At 40.6% G+C, this 20,427-nt stretch overlaps 1 protein-coding gene across 1 annotated transcript in view; it reads left to right on the forward strand.

Moving 5' to 3' along the window:
- The window catches only part of KCNH1 (potassium voltage-gated channel subfamily H member 1), a 184,610-nt gene that overhangs the window by 1,908 nt on the left and 162,275 nt on the right, over positions 1–20,427 (forward strand). The window contains exons 2-3 of the mRNA XM_074817972.1: positions 11,096–11,219; positions 11,466–11,572. Of these exons, the coding sequence (XP_074674073.1) occupies positions 11,096–11,219; positions 11,466–11,572 (231 nt within the window). The remainder of the gene's footprint in view (positions 1–11,095; positions 11,220–11,465; positions 11,573–20,427) is intronic.

Genomic DNA, 20,427 nt, shown 5'->3' on the forward strand with positions numbered 1-20,427 from the left:
AGCCTCTTCTAACCTCTGTCTCCTTCAGGAGACAAGGATACTCTCCTTTCTCTCCTCGTCTGGCAGGGCTGTGCTGGCCAGCGTGGGGGCAGTATGTAAACATGCCGGTTCCTTGTTGCCTGGCTCGTCTTGGCCTGCCTGCTTGACCCTTGAGATGATTTGGGATGCCCACAGGATGAGTGCTTAAATGGGCCCATAAAGCTTGAGGTTTGGCTCCCCCTTCTTGGTTTCATTCGATTGGGTAGTAATGTGACCCACAATGAAACTATCTAGGCCATTTGGGATTTGCCAAATAAACCTCGGGCTTGTTGTCAAACTGTATTTGCTGGCACATGCAAGCAAGTTAAGTAGTGCCAACAGATATTGAGTTTGTACAGATATAGGAATGTTCCTAATTTGGAGAGGATTCCCTTTGGAAGGAGAGGAATTTGGTCATAGAACAGAAATAGATACTGAATATGTGCTTCCCTTAAAGGTACTTGTACATGACATGCATCCTCAGACACAGGTGAACTGAGGAAAACACATTCTTGCTATGTCATATCTTTTGGGGCAGGGGGTGAAAGAGACTGTATGGTAATAACAAAGTAATTAGCATGCAACCTCTTTTGGAAGCATTGCTTTAACGCCAGCCAAAAGAGCTACGCTAGCGTTAGAAGCTGCATGGTATTTTGTCTCCACACATGGGAGTAAAGAACGAATTGAGAATTTCTCAGCACATGCTGAGATGGGATGGCCTTATGATACCACACGCAGGAAAGAATGTATAAAGTGTCATCCACCTAGACTCGTGTACCTCATCTGGTCCCCTGTGGTTTCTTCTCACAGGAGACATTTGGATGAAGTGTGAACTTAAGGTTCGTTCTTCTTTGAAATGAGGGACACTGTAATCCTGCTTGTCTTGTATTTAATGTTTGAAGGCTGTGTTTCTATATACTAGCCGTGTAGAGCTAGAAAAATAAATGTTGCATGTAGTGCTTGGTTGACAAAAATCTGTTGGAAGCATTGAAATATTTGAAGATCAGAACACCCAATGGGACAGAAAATGAGCCCATGCTGTAAAACAGTGCAGTATGTAAAGAATCACTAGCCCCTGATGGTTCCTGCTAATGTGATATTAATGTTTTTCTTGGGTAACGTAATACACCCACAGTGTACAAGCACTATAACAATAACAGTTATAATCTTGGTTCATGGCCAAGGCACCCAATTCAGATGGTGCAGTATGTTACAGAGAATACCGATTCTTTGGGATATTCCAATGCTTTATCAATAACTGGAAGCAAAAAAACTTTTCAGTTTACATAAATGCCAGATAGATTCTGCAGTCCTTCATGGGTCAAAGTTCTGAGGTATGTGATAATTGTGCATGTGTGAGGATGGCAAAAGCAAGCATGGCTTTGGAATTTTGGTGGGAGTCACAGATGCTCTTCAGATTTATTGACAAAATGAGGAGGTTGGAAGAAGGGGAGGTTAGAGGACATAAGGCTTGTGTGAATTCAGTTTTGCTTTCACTAAATCCTCTGAGAACACCCTAAGGAGACATCACATATGGAAGCAAACCTGCACCCTTTGATGGAGAATGCAGTGAGTTCCCTGTAGAGGGAAAAAATAAGTGCACCTTCAGACACAAATCATGAGAATAACAGACATTTCCATGATTTATGGCATTATTTCCATTGGAGACTATAAAGTCCCAATACAATAAACACTCTGCAACCTGGGCATGCTAACCGTGTACCATTGCCTGAGACCTAGGAGAGATATTAACTTTATTTTAAACAGCTCTGAAACTGAAAAACCTGTTTTTGTGTTCAGCCAGAGCAAAGGCAACTTATCAGAGAATGAAGAACTAAACTGAGTTTTAGTTTCATACTTTTGCACTTGAATAAAATGTTAATTTAAATGAAATGTTTGCAAAGGATCCTTAGCCTGACAGTGCTGTGTCTGCTGCAATCTGGCTGACTGCCTTCCCTTCAAAACCTAAAGCAGTGAGCAGCGTGGTATGGAGACGCAGACCTGGCTGCAGCTAAAGGGATTTGGGTCCAGAAGCAGTATAGGCATGCTTCCCCAAAGGTGGGGTTTACTATCTTAAACGTTGTGGGTCTAATCGCTTTGTTATGTTAGTAGGGAACACATGTATTGAATGTGACAAGTTCTGCATCACTTTTTTGTATGTACCCTAGCCAAGGGTAGCCAGGTCCTGGGCAGTGCTAGGGTACTTCATACTACTGCAACGCTGTCGGTAAATAGCATCAGTCCTCGAGAAAGTATTTTCATACTGAGAACAGGACTGCTTTTGCTGAAATTAGGAAGCACATTTTTGGGGTGGAGTATACTTTTCTGTTTCGTTTTGATAGAATATGTTTGGTTTCCTCGCAGTTCATAAATTTCCATAATTTTCGATGAATCTTCAAGCAACGCTGGGTGAAATTCATTAGTTGCAGAGGACCAGCTCAGAAGCCTTGTGCTGCTGGTAAATAACGTCCCTGTGTGATCTAGTGAGGTCCTACTGAATAGGGAGATGCGTTTTAGTGACGGTTTTAGACATGAAAGTACTGAAAAGGACAAAGTCAGCTGTGTACAGGGTAAAGCAATATGAGGTATTCCTTATGAGGTGCAGTGTCTGGGTTAAGCTATCCTAGTTCTGAAAGCTCCCAAATGAGCTGACTTGGAAGGCTATAGCAGATATGCAGGAGGTTTTCTGCTCTGTGCTGCCAGTTTAAAGTCTCATCCACCTTTTGGACTTCAGTGAGTTAATTTTAGCGTAAAAAACGCAACGTAATGGAACAGAGGGGTCTGGCTTGGAGAACGCTTCTCTTCCTTTTTATGGAAGGCTCTTTGCCAGAGTCGCACCTTGCAAAAAGTGCATGGAAAACTGCTGGATCAGTAATAAGATGGTGCTATATGTACAGAGTGCCTTTAGCTGAAGATTTTGTTTCTCTTGCCATTGCTATGGCTTGCCCTGTGCAAGGCAAAGTGAATGTTATCCTCTACAAATCTGGCATCCAGTGGTTGAATTTGAGTCTGTACCCTTTTGTATCTAATCCTGCAAGACCTAGTTTATTCAAGATGTCCTGTAAAACCACTTTTGGCTGAGTAAAGTCCACGAGTGTAGGTCTGTCTGTTGGCACTGATTAAAACAAGACATTTAGCCATGAAAGCAGCACACCTTCAAAAAACACAAGGGGACAACTTGTAGGTTCCATGTTAAGGACATTTTCTCAAACTGAGAATGAAACAAAAGAAAGGGTTTTGTTTCTTCCTGGTCTTCCTTCTTTTCGAAGTTAACAACTGTGGAGACACTTTTATTTTCATCCATGTTTTTCATACAGTAGGTTAGTACATCAAAATATCTATTCACTATTGACAATTTTTTTTTTCTCGGTATCACTTGAGTTGAATATAAAATGGTCTTTTTCTGGCTTTTACTAGGCCAGAAGCCTCTAGTTTTGTGTGTGCATCTATGCATTTTGAAATGTACAACCTGATTTCCTTAAAATGATTTTTATAGATAGTAAGAAAAAAAACTGTACGACACAGAGATGATAGATAATGTGTTTTAAAATTAATGTTCTGGAAGCTCAAGAAGTTCTACTGTGATAATTCAACATATCAATCCATTTCTGCATTAAAGCCAAGAACAAGATCGTAAAACAAATCTTAATGAAACCCACTCATTGGAGAATTTGTTAATGCATTTTTGTAACTCATATAGCTAAAAGTGAGCAGGGAGTTAGGTCTTGTCAAATGCTTTTAAGGCTTTTGATGGCTGTAGCTATAATCAGTAAATCAAATGGCTTCTTTGAACTGATGGAAGACCCAGATAATCAATGCAACTAAAACACGCATTTTCCTGGACTACTTTTAAAATCAGATGGGGAGGAGGGGAAACTCTGACCAAAAAAGGTGAAGTCTCACTGCTAAACAGTATTTTTGTCCTTTATTAAGAATGGTGCAATGTATGACACTTACAACTGATGAACTTTCTAATTTCTGAAAATGATCTCCTTTGTCTCCCTTTTTTTTTTTTTAAATTTCTCGGTATGGACAGTACTTCAGGGCGTAGGCGAAGAACGATACTATGCATAAAATACGTGTGACAGCTTCTGTGCACTTTCAATTTCAGCTATTCTTGTTCCATTATTCTGCACTAATTTGTTTTACTTTTTTAAAAATACAGATAACGATGAAGATTTTACAGCTACTAGTGTTGGAAGGATGTATTCTTTTCAATTTAAACGTTTCTGATGATAGAGGCCTACTGTGAAATATTTGCTATAACAATGCAAAATAACAAATGTTGAGATGGAACCAGTAGTTTTTATCTGTACTGCTGGCTGAAATTAGCATTCATTTTCTGTAATGATTCAAACTGAGTCACTTCAAGTTGTTGTTTTAGTTAGTGTCTCTCTTGTTATTTGTGGTAAGTATGATGAAATATATTTTTAATAATTCTTTTCAGCCTGTACTTGCACTATGCTCTGAAGTACACGACAGCGTAAGTCATGTTTGAATAAAGCATGAAATGCCTGCATTTAGTAGATTGTGTTATGCCGTAGCAGCCGAGGAGCTTCTAAATCCATTTTTATTTCTGTAAAATAAATACTTATATAAAACTTTTATAAAAGATGTAAGCCCAAATAAACCTATCTGTAGGGTTTTATAATATGCTGTTTTGTATTAGAGTGAGGCTACAACTTAAAATAATTTGGTCTTGATATTAAGGAGGTACAATTTTGAGGTCACTATGTCATTATTCTTTAGAGAGATCAAGTTGTTCAATGGGGTATTTAAACCTTGACGCACTCCCACTCCAGGAATGCATACAAGGAGATACTGAGTGGATGTGTGTATCCATGTAACACCATTGACTTCTACAGGAGAACGTGGGTGGAAGAGCAGAATTTTGTCTTGCTACTTTTATTCTACCATGTGAATAGTCTTTTGGTCCTTTGAGCAGCTCTGTACTTATTTTGAATAGAGTTAAAGCACTTCGGTTAAGATGAAAATTTGGTTGGTTCCCATGTCTCTCCTCCCCAAAGTGTGAGCCTTTATCCCATTTATGCAAAGAAAGGATTGAATAGGTACTTGAAATTCAGTTTGACTTATTTGTACTCATTTAAGGCCCTATTTTGATACCAGAAGTTACATTTGAACAGTGTAACTAATCAGTGTGACTAAATGCTTGTTTTACTTTTTTCTAAACTAAGACTAAACTTGAGCAAAAATTCATACATACCTATTATTTGCCAATTGTTAAAGCAAAACCACAATATGAGCTGTGTGACTGTAGCAATTTTGACAGGCCTACTTATAAACAACGTTCTATTTCCATGCATTGTGTTTCTTACAAAAAATGAAACCATGTCTTTTTTTTTTTTTCCATATCCAAATGATGCTACTTGTGATGCAAAGTCACAAGTTTGTAAATACAAAAATTGTTTAGAAACTCATCTGTCCCTTGTAGTTAAGCTCTGTGATGCAGTCTTTAATCACATGACAGTTGCACTTGATTTTTGCCTACTGCACATTTCTTATGCCGGCTGTGGCGTAGCACCTATGCCCAGCTAATGGAACAGTAGCTAAGGAGACTGTATCCCCCACACCTATCCCCAGTGACCATGGGTAGGGTAAGAAACCTGTTTACTAAGCAGTTCTTTTAGTTCTGCTGTAGTAGTGATTTGTGCTTTGTAATGCTAGAGGTCTAGGTTTGCTCCACTGAAGATTCATGGGAGGAGTTTGAGACGTGATAAGGGCAGACATGCTGGTCTCAATAACCTGTTATGTCCTCACCCAGCATGATGAAGGCTGTGGTCTGGAATGAGGAGGGCAGTTTCTGTTCTGTTGGAGGCTGATGAGAGAATTAGCAGGTTTGGTGAGGAGCAGGTCTTCCCACCATGGTGAGCCTGATTCTCCTTTCACTGAGAGGGCAATAAATTAGGAGCAAGTCTTCTGAGTTTTGTATTTGTGTGATGACTGTGGGAAAAGATATAAATATATTTAAATTACATTTGTGCGCTGTGCCAACTGGAGCACACTTGTGGGGGGCTTTGATAGACCTGCATACATATCTGAAAGCACAGTGGGTACCAGTCTCTGTTGTTACCAAGGTCTGCGCTACAACTCACTGAGCAGAGGTTTCTTCTTGGTCACCTCTGTGTGCTTCCTCTGTGCAGGAGCATTGTGGGAATGTGTCTGGCAGCATGTGGGAATATGTCTGGCTGCTGGTCTCTGACCTTGTGCCAGTGTGTCCCAGAAGAGGGCCCACGCATCACTGAAGGGACAGGGAAGGCAGAACTGGTGTTCTGGCCTCTGGAAAGAGGTGGAGGGCTCAGCTTGTCAAGGTCCCCCTTACAGGAGAGGTCAGGATGCCATGGGTGCAAATGCAGCAGTGCAGGGCAATGGCAGGGAGGAAGCATTTCAGTAACTTGCTCCATGCTCTTTGCAAGGAGGTGACCTCTCAGTCAGCTGGTCCTGACCAGATACATGTCTGCGAGGTGCTTCTTGTCCTCAGGTGTTCTGGAGGTTTGAGCTGATGGATCGTTTTGGTTAAACAAAGCACTATATATGTAACAACATGATTCAGTATATACAGTGAAGCTGGGTGTTCTAGAGACTTTCTGTCACTGTTGTTAAAGGATCGCTGTTATTTGGAATGACATTTTCTGATTCTTCTGTGATGGTGTATTTTGTGAGTGGAGGAAAATACTGGTTTCAGTGACTGACCAAAATTTATTCTTACGTTTTGGAAGGAGTTAAAATGGTTTTGTTGTTGCTTTAAAGCAGCTGTGTCTAATTTAAAGTGATAATCCAAAATGGGTCTGATATTTGAGTGTGTAAAGGTTGACATGTGGATATACTGCAGTGAACAGAATTGACTTGTGGACGCAGTCTAGAAAACATGAAGTGAGGCACTTCACAAAGTAACCAGTGTTGCAGACCCTCATTGCAGAAGCCCACCCTACTCATGCAAGTAATTGTGCTGCCTTTGAGATGCTGCAGTTCTTTCTTGTGTTTCTGCAACATGATGTGCTGCGCTTCTTGCAGCCTCCCAATGGTCTTGCTCAGACTGTGCCAACTGCAGCACAATCCAGAACCCCAGGTCTTCTTTTATATGAGCCCACCCTCTCCAGTTCCTAGCTCTGTTTTTGGAACTAAGAAGGGCCAGTGATTCTTACAGCTTGTCCTTGGGCCAGGCTATGCCACAACACAATTGACATTGTGATAGAAATTGATTTCCTGGTAAGGGAGTTCTTTGAGTCCTTTCAAAGAGGTGCCTCAAGTCAATAAATAGTTTGAGTACTGCAGCTATCACATGAACATTTTACCCCTGTCTTTGAAGAGAATTTAGCAGTGGATTTCTTCATGGTCTTCCTCTGACCAACTCCTTTCCTGGCCTTGTTTGACCCACCTTTGTAGGTCCCCAAGAGTCTTTGCCCTGTGATGCTCAAAGAGTTCACTAGAGCATCCCTCATGCTTGTTGTGCAACAAAGCCACAGCTGTTTCCTGGCCTCTGGGACCCTGTGTCCCTGCAGATAGAGAGGCAATATTTGCCTCAGTGGATGTTATTTAATATTTTCTTATGTTAGGAACAATTGTTTAACAGATTATGGGCTGTCGCCAAGCAGCACGTTGTCAGGGATGTCAATGCAATTGAATGTAAATGATAGCAATGAGAACAGCCCTTCTACCTCTGGGTTATCTGTCAGAATAAACTATGCCGGGGAGTTATAAGTGGAAGTCCTTATTTTATGCTTTGTCTTGCCTGTGTTCACACAGGCAAAACACTGTTGTTGGAGACACTCCTTCTGAAGAAATGCAGGCATGTTCTCCATGTAGACACAGGACCACTGTTGTGTCACTGTTTTGTCTTTAAGGAGATCTGGGAAGAGGAGTGAGTAACGAAAGAAATTCCTATTTGTCTCCAAGACCCTTTCTTTGCAGATGCTGGGGCTCCCTCTCTGTGGGCTATTAGGCCACAGCAAGTTTAAAAAAAAATAAGAAGTGGATGCAGGAAGTTTGGAAACCACCAGTGCAGATCATCTCTCCCTTTGCAACAAAATCAGGAACAAAGGAACTGATTATCCTGAGCCTGGTAACCTCCCAAGGAAAGCTGGCAGAGAGTGGTGGGTTGGAAACCTCTTTCCTGGCCTGGCTGTTTGGATGGTGCTACACTACAGCTTCTCTCGGCTGCCTGGCTGCTGAGCTCAACAGGGGCCAACAGCTTCTCTGCAGGCTTCCGGCTACATGGGGAGTTCCCAAGCACTGGTCCCTGCAGGGCATTTTTTTGGATCTAGGGATCACCCAGGGCAAGCACTAAAAAACATGTGGCAACAGAGCTGGCAGAGCAAGCCCAAAGATGAGGCAGGGGTCTGGTGTTGACTCCAGAGAATGGATCCAACTTCAGTATTTACTTCCGGTGTGTTTGTAAGGTATGTAAAGTCTGGATCAAAGAAGGGTAAAAGATGCATGAAGTAGGAACTAGCTAGAAGTGAGACACACTTATAAAACAGTGGGAGCATCAAAACCTCTGACTTGCTCTTTGAATTGATAGATGCCCAAGTTTTTGCCTTTAAAGCTTTGTAGGTACATGAAGATCTCTCAGTTTGGTTGTAACTCACAACTAAACCCGACCTGGACTCTTCAATGAAGCGTTCTACTTTCACCTCCCAGAGAGGCTCACCCAATGTAGACTAACAGAATTACCTAATAGGGATGTGTAGAATACAATAGCCAAGTCACACTGACTTAACTCATATGGTGAGGATGTTGGCATCTGTTTGCTGTGGTAGCTTGATAATTAGAACAGTCATTTGAGAGTTGAAATGAAGGCTGAGCTTTTACTGCCCTCAGGTAGCCCCACATCTCGTAGGAGAACACCCAAACAGCTAGGCTGTCAGAGGGGAGGGAAATATGTGCATGTTCTCTAAGCATCCTTTGGAAACTGCCAGTCAAAAAACTGGGTTTCATTGGCCAAAAGGGGTAAGCAAGTGGGAATGTGATTCTTTAGCTCCTGCAGTAATGGCAAAGAATCTTGGTATTGTATGTGAGAGCTGGGCTTATGTTAAAATATTAGGTATTGTAAGTAATGTAGGAAAGGGGAAAAAAACCCCTTAAATTGTCCATTTTTTCATTGTTTTCCATAGTTTAACAGGCAGGTTTCTGTTTGCTGTAATAATGTTTTTCAGTTCTATCTCACCAACACTGTGCATGGAGCTTCCAGCTGCTGAGTCTTTGAGCTGGGCATCTAGGGGCTAGGCTGCAGCAGTCTCACCTTTTCATGCTTAAATCCCCTTATGGACTTAGTGCTTTCTTTTTACCTGTAAAAAGGGGATAAGAGCAGTGTGGTACCTCATGGAAGTGTTGCAAGGCTAGGTAAAAGTAGGATTAGTGTAGTAATAATGGTCATCAGAAAAGTGCCCTATATAGCTTTTAATAAACAAAAAGAAATTATTTATCTGAGGACAATGTTGAGGTTTAAGCCTGAAAGGAAGGCCACTGCTTAAGTTAATAGAAGCTCTTCAAGGAGATCTTGAGGAAGTGGAGAGAAGGGTAAGTTGTCTTTTGAGAAGGGGAGACAGTGAGAAGGGATGCATGCTTGAAATAACACCATTCAGATCAAGGCAGGACCTGGCCTAAGATTTGTATTTGCATATTTTTTTGTCATTTTTTTGTACTTCCTGATGAAAATTTAAAAATATCCTAACACAGTACAATGCAGTGTTTATAATAGACACTCAAAAGCACTTGCTTTAGCAATGAGAAATGACTTGGTTTACTTATTCATAGGAAGGGGTAAAAGACATGTATTGTTTTTGGAACAAAGTTCTTCAACCAAGCAAAAACCATGGTATTTAAAAGAGGCTGTGAGAAACAAAGCAGTTAAAATGTCCTGAAGTTATACTACTGGTGTATTTCATTCTAAAGAGTGTATAAAAATACACTTAATCATGCTCATGGGATTGGGCAATGGATTTAGATAGCTGCAGGAATGCTTTATTTAAACCCACTTGAAGTTTGCAATGGGACAAAAGATTTTGAAAAGGAAAGTTAAAATAAACAAAACTCTTTGCAATTAATAGGTAAAATGCCTTGTTTTGTGTCTTTTGGTTGCACGAAGCACTAATGATGGCTATGTATGTTTGAGCAGTTGGAGGATAGATCCTGAAAAGTAGACAGCGTAGTGGACTCCCTTAAAGGGTCCCCTTTTAATCTTATGTGGCTGTCTAGCCTTTCTTTCAAAAGTCAGGGGGTCTTTGCAGCCACCATCTCCTGCCTGCCTGTGCCCAAGACGGCGCAGGTGTAATTAGTTGACTGCACAAGAGCCAAAGCAGCAGAAAAAAGCAAGGTCTGGGCCCAGCATTGAGTATGTTCGTAATTTGAATGAGATAGAAATCATAAAAAAAAATTTGTTTGTGTCTCTTGGTTGCATGAAGCATTAATGACAACTGTGCATGTTTGAGCATTTGGGGACGGATCCAGTGAGAATGGAGGCGTGAATCCTACTCAGTTTTTTTTCTTACTGATTGAAACTCCTTCTGGCTTGTACAGCAAACAAAAAGTTCTGTCTACTGGTGTAAGTACTAACCCTAGTTGTCTGGTGTCTAGTTTGGAGCACTGTGCCGTACACGTCACACAAGAAGTATTTGTGCTTGTGTGGCCAGCAGTGAAGGCGATATCAAGAGGAGCCACTGTGTCTACATTCAGAGAGGAGAAATATTGCTCGTGCTGTTTTGGCCGCGTGTAAGAAGCTTCACATTCAAACTGAGTGTCATGGTGGATCAGTGCATGTGGCACAGAGGGAAATAGTTTGGTGAATCTGTCCTCAGTCAAGAGATGAATTTTACCTGTTTAGTTGTTATGTGTTTCATTTCCATAAACCATCCTCTTAAGCTTTGCATGAGTAATTAGTTTTGTTTTTAAATAAGAATTTACTTAAAACCAGGAATAATCCTGTTGACTGCAGTGAGAATAGTATCTGGGAAGAACTGTGCAGGGAGTGAAGCAATCAGGATTGGGTTCTGAAATGAATATTTCCTCTAATGCAACCATAGCCTTGTCTAATGTCTAACCGATGTGCTCTTTCAAACAGATACTAATTTTGTCTTGGGTAATGCCCAGATAGTGGATTGGCCCATTGTCTACAGCAACGATGGATTTTGCAAGCTATCAGGATATCACAGAGCAGAAGTTATGCAAAAAAGCAGCACCTGCAGGTATTTGAGAACAGATTTATTTTCGGTTAAATAGCTTGTAGTGTTGTGCTTGTTGCTTGAGGAGAAAAGTAATCTGTTTATTCCAGTTTTGTCTTTTATCTCCTGGGGCTGCATCTGTCAAATATGCTTTCCAGGTGAAACAAAATCAAAAAAGGACTCTTTCTAAATAGGTCCTTTTCACACTGTAAACAAATGGCTTTGTGTCTTTGTCTAGTATCTGACTTGAATTTGGCGCTTTATTTGCAGTTTTATGTATGGAGAGCTGACAGACAAAGATACAATTGACAAAGTCCGGCAAACATTTGAGAACTATGAGATGAACTCCTTTGAAATCTTGATGTACAAGAAGAACAGTAAGTAGTTGATTGACTTGTTTGTTAACATAGATGTGTAAAGTTGTTTTAAATTATAAAATGTAAATACAAAAAACTGCAAGTCAGCCTGGAGGACTGTGCTTTATCTAGGGCTAAATAAGCCCCAGTTCTACCAGCTGATCTACAAGGGAGAAATGAGAACATGGGGATGAAAGTCACTCAGGGAGGGAGATGAAGCTCTCTAATTTGTTCTGATGTTTAGAGCAATTTGTGTGTGATACTTTAAGACAACACTCAAGATTCCATCAGCAATGATAGTACACAAGCTAGGTTCGTGGAAATGGTTTCCCTTACAGACAACTACTTCTTCAATTTTTAAAAATTTGATATAGCAAAGCCAGTATTTAGGTATAGTTTTGGAATAAAAAGAACCCATCTTTTGTTTTAGAAGCTGAACTATTTCTGACGTTTCCAGACGAAACTGTCTTTTGTTTTGGACAAATTCCTTAATTGGTATATGACTTTTTTCTAGGAATTTCATCTGTCTGTAACTGCACATGTCAGCAGATGAACTACTTGCCCAAAACTTGTTCCCCCGTCTAGTGTAGACTATGTCATGGCATAGTTATTTTCATCTACTTAATGTCACCCGAAGTATAAATATGCTGAGGACTTCAGCCTGGCCAAATGTTAAGCTAAAAGTCTGCATTCTGTAACATATTTTGCTCTTAACAATTTTGCCTTCTAATCATGGAACTGGTGGTGTCTGTGTACAGGGGAGGGTACCTTGGAGAAGCATCTTGCTAGCAGCTCCTTCCCATTACAGCTGTGATGATCAATTTGATCAGTTCTACATTAGTGGGCATGGGGGACTTTCACCCTTTCACCACAAAATATGACATAAACTGCTATGATGTAATTTTTGACAGTTAACCTCATTGCTGCTTTGTTTCTTGTTAGAAAGACCAGTTTTCTGGGGAAAGGTTATCCAGTCTATCTGTATGTGTGAACCATTGGCATTTCTGTTGAAATGACCAGCTAGTACTTATGGAGTTTGGCGAGAGAACCACAGGCACTTCACAAAAGCTAAGAGAATACTTATGTATGCTACTGCTGATCTGTGGATGTGTGGAGCTACTTGTTTTCTATCAGAATGAGTCTGTTCTTCTAAGAAGTGGTGGTGCCAAAGTACGTGGAATTGTTTTTTGTTATTTTTTAGAGATAAAAAAAAAAAATCCTTGAGAGATTTTTGCTTCATCTCTTTTCTAGTCTTTTTCTTTTCATTTTAGCCTGTTCAAAGCATCATGACTGCTGACACGGTGCCATTGCTCAGGGCTCTTCTGGAGAACAGCTCTGCTGGTCCAACTCATCTGAAAAGCTATATGCGCTCTCTGAATGGCCTTGCTTTGTGCTTCTTTCCTTCTAGTGTTACCTGCCTCCAATGTTTACCTATTTCTTAAAGCTGATTTCTGTTCCTAGCTCAGTTAGTGGCTGTAGGGACCATATGCAGCTCACATCTATGCATCCAAAGCCAAGTAAATCGACTGCAGTCATGGGATCTAGGAGGGTCTGGAATTCTCTCTTAGTTAACAGTGATTTGGCACCAAGAGGCTATGCAGCTACTCTTCTGTCATTGCTGCGGCATATGGCCTGTAGTAGAGCCTGGGGCCTCTCTGTCTTTTGTGCAGAATTAAAGCAAGGTAACTGTGGAGTGAGGAATGTTTCCTGCCCTGCTGTGCACTTCCCTGAGGAGAGGCAGCCTAGAACAAAGTCCAGCTGTGCAGAAGCTGTGTTGTGCGACACGCCAAAAAGCAGAGCTGTGATGGTTCTGCTGTGTGCACAGAGGGTCACAGGCATGGGAAAAAGGAAAGCACAGAGCTTGGTTTTAAGTTTAACAAAACGCAGTGCTCTTATGTTTGTTAGATTTGTAGCTTTAGACATACATTAACTACTGTTGCAGAGACTGACTAATAACACTGGAGAGTTGTAATTGAAAAATACCAAAAAGGGGACATCCTGGAGCTTTTTCTCAGAATAAGCCACATCATAGAAAAACACTATCTTGTTTTCCAGTCACTTAGCACCCAGACTGCTACGTGGTCTTGCCTTTGTGGTCAGCTTACCTCTGTCTGCAACTATGGCAGTTGCTGTTCAGGCAATGAACGTGATTGGTTTCAACCTACTCTCAGTTTGAAGGTTTTGTAAGGGACCCTGAATTTTGTTAGACAGCTTCTTTCCTGCTCTTTGTTTCTTTTTTTTGTCTCTCTATTCTTCCCTCATTCTATTTTTCTTCTTCAAATTAGCCAGTAAATTAGATAGGAAATAGATTTTTCTTGTTCTTTACCTGTCTGCTTCCTCCCTATAAACTAACAGTTGTGATAAATAGCAAGTTTTTCTTCCATTTTTGTATTGTTCAATAATTGGTACATTTTCCACAGCCTGCACATTTAATGTACTTCTAGTTTTAACAATACAATCTCTATCCCTTGGGGCGGGGGGGAGAAAAACAAAGCAGGAGTTTCGAGTTAACTATGATGTTGCTAGTGCAGGTCAATCTTCATCTTGTATTATTATGAACAGCAGTCATCTCTCTCTGAGTAAGTTATGTCCTGATCTTACACTAGACATGTCAACAATAGATTCAGACATTTAATAATGCTTCTAGAAGTGATAGGCTGCTTTTTTTTTTTTTGACACAGCAGTCTGCATAGTGGTGACCCAGTGCTAGTATTTACTCAGTTGTTTGATAAGAATACCCCATCTAGATGTCGATGGTTACAGTATATCTACCACCTTCATTGCAATTCACAGTATCAACTCTAGAAACAGCAGAGGCTGTAGTATTCAGAATGATGACACAATTTTCTGCCTTCATCCTGTTTGCATTTATGGATACTGTCTCTATACCGGCCTCCCCTTTCTCTGTCCAGCCCTCCCCTGATCCAAAAGTGACTATCTTCCCTCTTTTCAGAACTTGAAGCTAAGATGCAATAGAGATTTGATGGTTCCCTGGGCTAGGCCCTTGATTACTTAGCAGATATGTGATGATCATTGTTATTCTTCGGAAGAATTGTTTCCTAGAAAGGCAGAGCTCCTTCAGGGTAATTGGAAGCAATTGAAGCAAGCAGGTGCACAGCCTCCAGATTTTTGTTGTTGTTGCTCTGATACCATCCTGTTGCATTCAGTGGGGATTCATGGTCATACCTGGAAGGAGGTGAAGTGAAAGCTTTCTTTAATCTGGACTGCAAAATTACAACAGATAGATTAACAGTAATTTCATGTGAGAGCTTCAGTTCCATTGTTTGATTAGATGTGATTGTCCAGTGATGCTGGAAGTATTGTTTATTTTTATATGAGAAAATCAATACATTGCTAAGTATCACTGAAATCAGTGGAGTTATGTTAACTTACACCAAGGAAGGATATGGTCTAATGTATTAGAAAATATTTTGTATCCAGTCTTAGTCATATCTTAGCTTATCTGAACTGATGCAGCTTGAACATCTAACTTCTTATAAGACTTTGACAGCCATTCATTGGGTTTTTACACTTTATGGTCAGCATCATAAATGAAAATGACTGAGTAAATTAAACTTGGACTTTCATTGCCTAGTTCTCCATCTACAACATAGGTCTGGGTTAAAAGCAGTGCAAAAGCAGGCTGCTTCTAGATGCACTTGCTTCCATTATTGCTGAAGTAAATTTTCGTAAGAATATAAATTTACTTGCTTCTGTCTGCCTCTGAAGAGGGTAGTGCCCATTTGAAATCTAACCACCTTTTCTATGCAGTACTTGATCTGCTTCAGTGGAATAATATGTGAAGTGGGCTGGACTCTTCAAAACTAAAATACATGAAGAGTTACAGAGTCTTCAAGCATTCCCTGTCTGAGCAAAGACATTCCCGTTGCTTACTGTCTACAGCAGTGCTGCAGAGAGTGATGAGACACCTTTTTTTTTCTTTTTTTTTTTTCCTCAGAGGTTTTCTACAGGTGAGGCCAGTGGAATGGCAGCTGCCAAAGGGTTGACTGTAGGTAGTTATTTTGCACACTGCAAAGTGGTTTGAATAAGTAGCTCATCTCTGAGTACATATATTATGGTGAGAGTCCCAAAGGCTGGGCTTCACTTTTAATTTGAGCTGGGGTTCACTTCCCTGGTTTTCTGGGTGCTTGAATGTTTAACAAATTTCATACCATGAATATTTGTGTGGGATTTTTTTGTTTTGTTTGTTGGATATTTTAACACATGCACCATCCCCCCACAGTGTATTAGAAGGCTTTTTGATGTCAAAGAATGACAAATAAGCCCAAAATAGTGATTTGTCAGATTGTACTTGCACTTATCTTTGGAACCAGTGTTTTCTATAGAGGTTGAAAAACAGACAAACAACCCCATACTAATTTATAGAGAGCAAAATTCACTTTAAGGTGGTAGACCTGTGATTGCCCACCACTAGGGAGAGTTTCTCATAACTGTTACTGGTTAGAACAATTTAAAACCATTTATATTTGTGTGTGCTGTGCCTCTGGTGTCTCCAGATGGAAACCTTTGCTAAACCAAATCATTGCATAGGACTAGAAGCAGGAAAGGATGAGGGTGTTGGAGTAAAGTGGCATGTATCCTCCTGAGCATCCCATTGAAATCTAGCTCCATATTTGTCAAGCAGGATACACACCTGCATCTCCTCTTCTGTGAAATCCATCTGCATGAGTTCAGCTACCTTCAGCAAGGTTGAATCTAAGTATTTGTGGATTCATATAACTGATAATTCAGTTTGATCTTGTCAACTTCAAATGTGTTGGCAGGCAAGACCTGTTATCATCTCCTCAAATATATACAGAACAGTAAGACTTCCCAGTAGTAATCCTTAAATATTTTATCTGGGGTGAATGGAAGCATTTCAAGACTTCCCTGCGTCTTCCCCTTCCTTATACTCACTTTCTGTTCTTCAGAGAACTCAGAATCAGGTAAACACTGCTGCAGTACAAGGGTATGTGCTGAAGCTTTTTCCTACTGTGTCATTTCAGTGTCATAGGGTAACCCCTGTGTGTAGCGATTTCACCTTTGGGGACTGAAATTGATTTTCCTTATCTTAGCATGTAAAGATCTGACCTTTAGAAGCATTAACTGCCAGAGCATAGCAGCACCAGATGCAAAAGACAGGAAGGTAACAGCTTTTGAAGTGCTGGAAATGTATTTTAAGGTCTATTAGTATAGGCACAGAGTGGTGAGCTACATACTGAGTTGGTTTGTTCACATTCAGTGCACACTCCCTGCTACAAGGTAGAGTCTATAGGAAGACTTTTGCTCTTTGTCTTGCATGGTAAATATGTCACAGGCTTCTCTGTGCTCCTAGTTAAAACCTGTGTGGATATAGTGGCTTGCCTGACTCTTTCTGGTCACACCTCAGCAGCTGATTTACTAATTTGATATTGGACAAACTGTTTGGTCTGTATGGGACAGAGAGAAACAGTCTCATACTGAGTACCTGGGCATAAGTGAAACACCGAAAGGGGTGACTGTAACAGTCAGCCGTGCTGTTTAAATAACTGAAGTCCTGCTGTCTGCATCACTGCATGTAGGAATTGGTGGAGACACAGCACATGCTTCTATCCTTTTCATTTCCATACTGCCTGAGTGTTTACCTTTAGGACAATACCTGTCTGCTGATCATTTGATTGAGACATTATCAAGTAATGCAGAAGTTGGGCTGCTTTGAAGAAACTCGCCTCATTCAGTAAGGGCAGTGAAGATGGCTGAATTGTCAAAATGTGTTTTTTTCATTGTATTTATAAATGAATTTTTTTTACTTTGTGGAAAGAAAAATTGCATATTGCAGTTTTATTTAAACTGAACTTTCTGTAGTTTTGAAAAACAGGTGACCTTTTTGGTTAAATGGTTCGAAGTATGGGGAGAGGCGTACTTAGTGATTTTGATTTTCATTATAGCCTATTTTTGTTTGACAGGAGGGAAGACTGAAGGAGAGGTCATCAGTGTTCTCAGGGGGAGAAACCAGAATAGACCTTTAACATCTCATTCACTTTGACACTATAAGAGTTTATGAAGGACCTCAACAAAAGTTAAAATAGTATGTTAAATGCTGGTGTTCCTGCTCAGCAAGGGGCTGAACTGTTGAAATACACAGGACTGGAAAAAAAGGAGAGGGAAGAGACAGTAGTATTTGTGTTTGGGAAATTATAAGGTGTGGAGACATTTACTGTGTGTTAGTCTGGAGAAGACTTGGGACTTGAATCACAGCTCTTAAAATAGTCTTGCCTTTAAGGCAACACCTAAGTACTGTGCTCAGGTCAGTGAAGACTATTAAAAGCTGCATCTGTTAATTCTGGAATTAGCTACATAACTTTGGTACCACAAGACACGCTGGTCGTAATGCTACTCTCAGAAGTTCATTATAGATTTTAATTTCTTCCCAGTTGTTCACACTGCTTCTCCACCAGCACTGAAGTGACATTTCCTTTTCTGGAAGGATTGGTCCTATGCCATTAGACAAACTCTGGATTCTTTCACTGTTGATTCCAAATCTAACAGAAGCCAACATGGCTCACGAGTGTTTACTTCTTTGTTTGTGCATTGGCATTATCATTGAACTTCACCAGTGAGAGAGCTTGCCAGGCCTGAACACAAAATGTAAATGGAAGTAGATGTATTGTTGGAAACACTGGTAAACGGTTTCTGTGTGGCTGTACATCAGTGCAGACTGGGGGCATATGAGGAAGTTACTCTTGTTTTGCTGTGAGAGCTCTGAAGCATGCTGCAGTTTTGCTGCCTGAATAACCCATAGGCTGAATCTGAAAAATCACGTTTTTCATTAAAATGGCCTTATTTGTACCTCTTGCCAGTAGTGATTGTCTGGCTGAGCAGGAACATCCTCTTTGACACCAAGAGTATGAGGGCTGCCTGTAGGAGGTTGAAATTCTAGTTTCCAACCTGATTTATAAGTGGTTTATACTTTAAGCTTTCCTGTTTAATAGTTAAATAAACTGTTTAATGTTTAAAAAGTAAAATTCTTCTGATAATTAAACCAGTATGCAGGAAAAAAGCTGAGCGTAGCCACATCTTGGCTGAGCCTTTCAGTGTGTTCCCACAGTTCAGATCCCAGTTCTGCTATGAACGAGCTCCTGGTTGCAGAGCACTGTGGAAAGCCCATGTAATCCAGCCCTGTGAGCACTCACATCATGATTGTATTTTTATATCCACTTGTCTACTAGTCACAAAAGAGACTGACAAGATGGTGGGGAATACGCTGCAGGGGAAAATGCTGGATAATGTTGGGGAGGCAGATACATGGCCTGGCAGAATTTTCCATCTACTTATTTCGCTGTTGCTGTGTTACTGTATAGATCCAAAACTGGAAGATGATTTACACAGACCATGTGTGCCACCTTGATTTTATGTTCTCCCCTAGAATACACCCTGTTCATGGCACTCTGACACTCTGGAAATTATAAGGGTACCCAAATAGTGACAGTCATCAAGAACACCTACTTTTAGCTGTCAAGGATATCTGGCTTTTTCTCATTACCTGTGGGGCACATCACTAAGATCTACACTTGGTTCTAGGTAAAACAGTGTTTTGTTTTCCTTTTTACTATAAATAATGCAGCACAGGAATGGGAGTCAAGGGAGTTAGAAAGCATAAGAACCCTGCTGATAGAAGCTCTGTGCCCTGCAGCAGCCTTCTACAGGTTATCGGGGAAAGTCTTTCCTCTAGCTGCATTGACCATGTTAGAAAAATCTTGCAACAATGTATCAAACCGTAATCATAAAGAGAAGATGACAGCAGACATCCAACAAATAGCCAGAATAAGAGGATGAATTGCATCCTTTCTGTTTGTGATGTGTACAGCATCTTCAAAAGCACAGTGGTAAGTTTTTATAGCTGTGAGAGGCAGAGATGAAGTTATGTAATTCAGCCTCAGTGCTATGAAGGTTGATACTATGAACAGTCCATAGCAGAGTGGCTGTAGCTTGAAGTAGCAAAACAATACAAAGTGGTTTTGGGGAGGGGAAAGTCCCTAATCAAAAAGACAAGTGCACGTAGATAGAGATCAAAAAGCAAGGCTGTAAATGGAGATCCGGGCTGATTAAAAGGTTGCAGTGTTAGTGAAGGGTATTGAAGTGGGTAAAATAAAAAGCAATTAGTCACCAAGGAGTTTGTGTAAAAGATACAGATTTGATCAGGCTCAGAATAGTTCACATGTGAAGATGGGAAAAACAAGTAGGCAAGAAGAAATGGAGATAGGCAATTTTAGGAGCTCCTGACACAGGCTAGTGTAAAGGGTGTTACTGTCTTGAAAATTGCTGTTGGCTGCTTTGTGGCAGTGTCTTCTAAGCTCATTAGCAAGTTAGTGATGATTTTACTGGCACAGTTACTTTGCTGAATCTTTTCTTGCATTTAGCATTTTTGTTTGCTCATACTTTATTGTAACGGGTTGTTCAGGACTGCTAACTCTTTTTAAAAAAATAAAAATTGACCCCTGAATACTTTCCGCCATGCAGGCATGCTCCAGAAATGGCCATCAGTGATTCCATCTGAATTTCTCTGCTTTTTGAGCAGAGGCCTCCATGCATCATATACCCTGCTGTTTATAAGAGGTGGCTGTACATATGGCATGGAATCTCAGCCAGGGTTTGAAACTGCCTGTGCTATGCAGGCACAGTGGGAGCCTTAGGAATTGAACTTCATTTATGGAAGTTGTCCATGGGTCTTGGAGATGCCCTGGCTTTCTGTGGCCAGAAAAGATTGCTAAGCACAGAGACTGGGAAACAGCCAGGTGAGGCACTGGTAGCAACAACCTCTGTTATATTAACATAGTTGGGGAAAAAAGCTGCCTTTGTTTGCTTTGCTGAACAGTAACTGGTGAACTACTTGAGGT

This window comes from Strix aluco, chromosome 3 (assembly GCF_031877795.1).
Source record: "Strix aluco isolate bStrAlu1 chromosome 3, bStrAlu1.hap1, whole genome shotgun sequence".
NCBI lineage: Eukaryota > Metazoa > Chordata > Aves > Strigiformes > Strigidae > Strix > Strix aluco.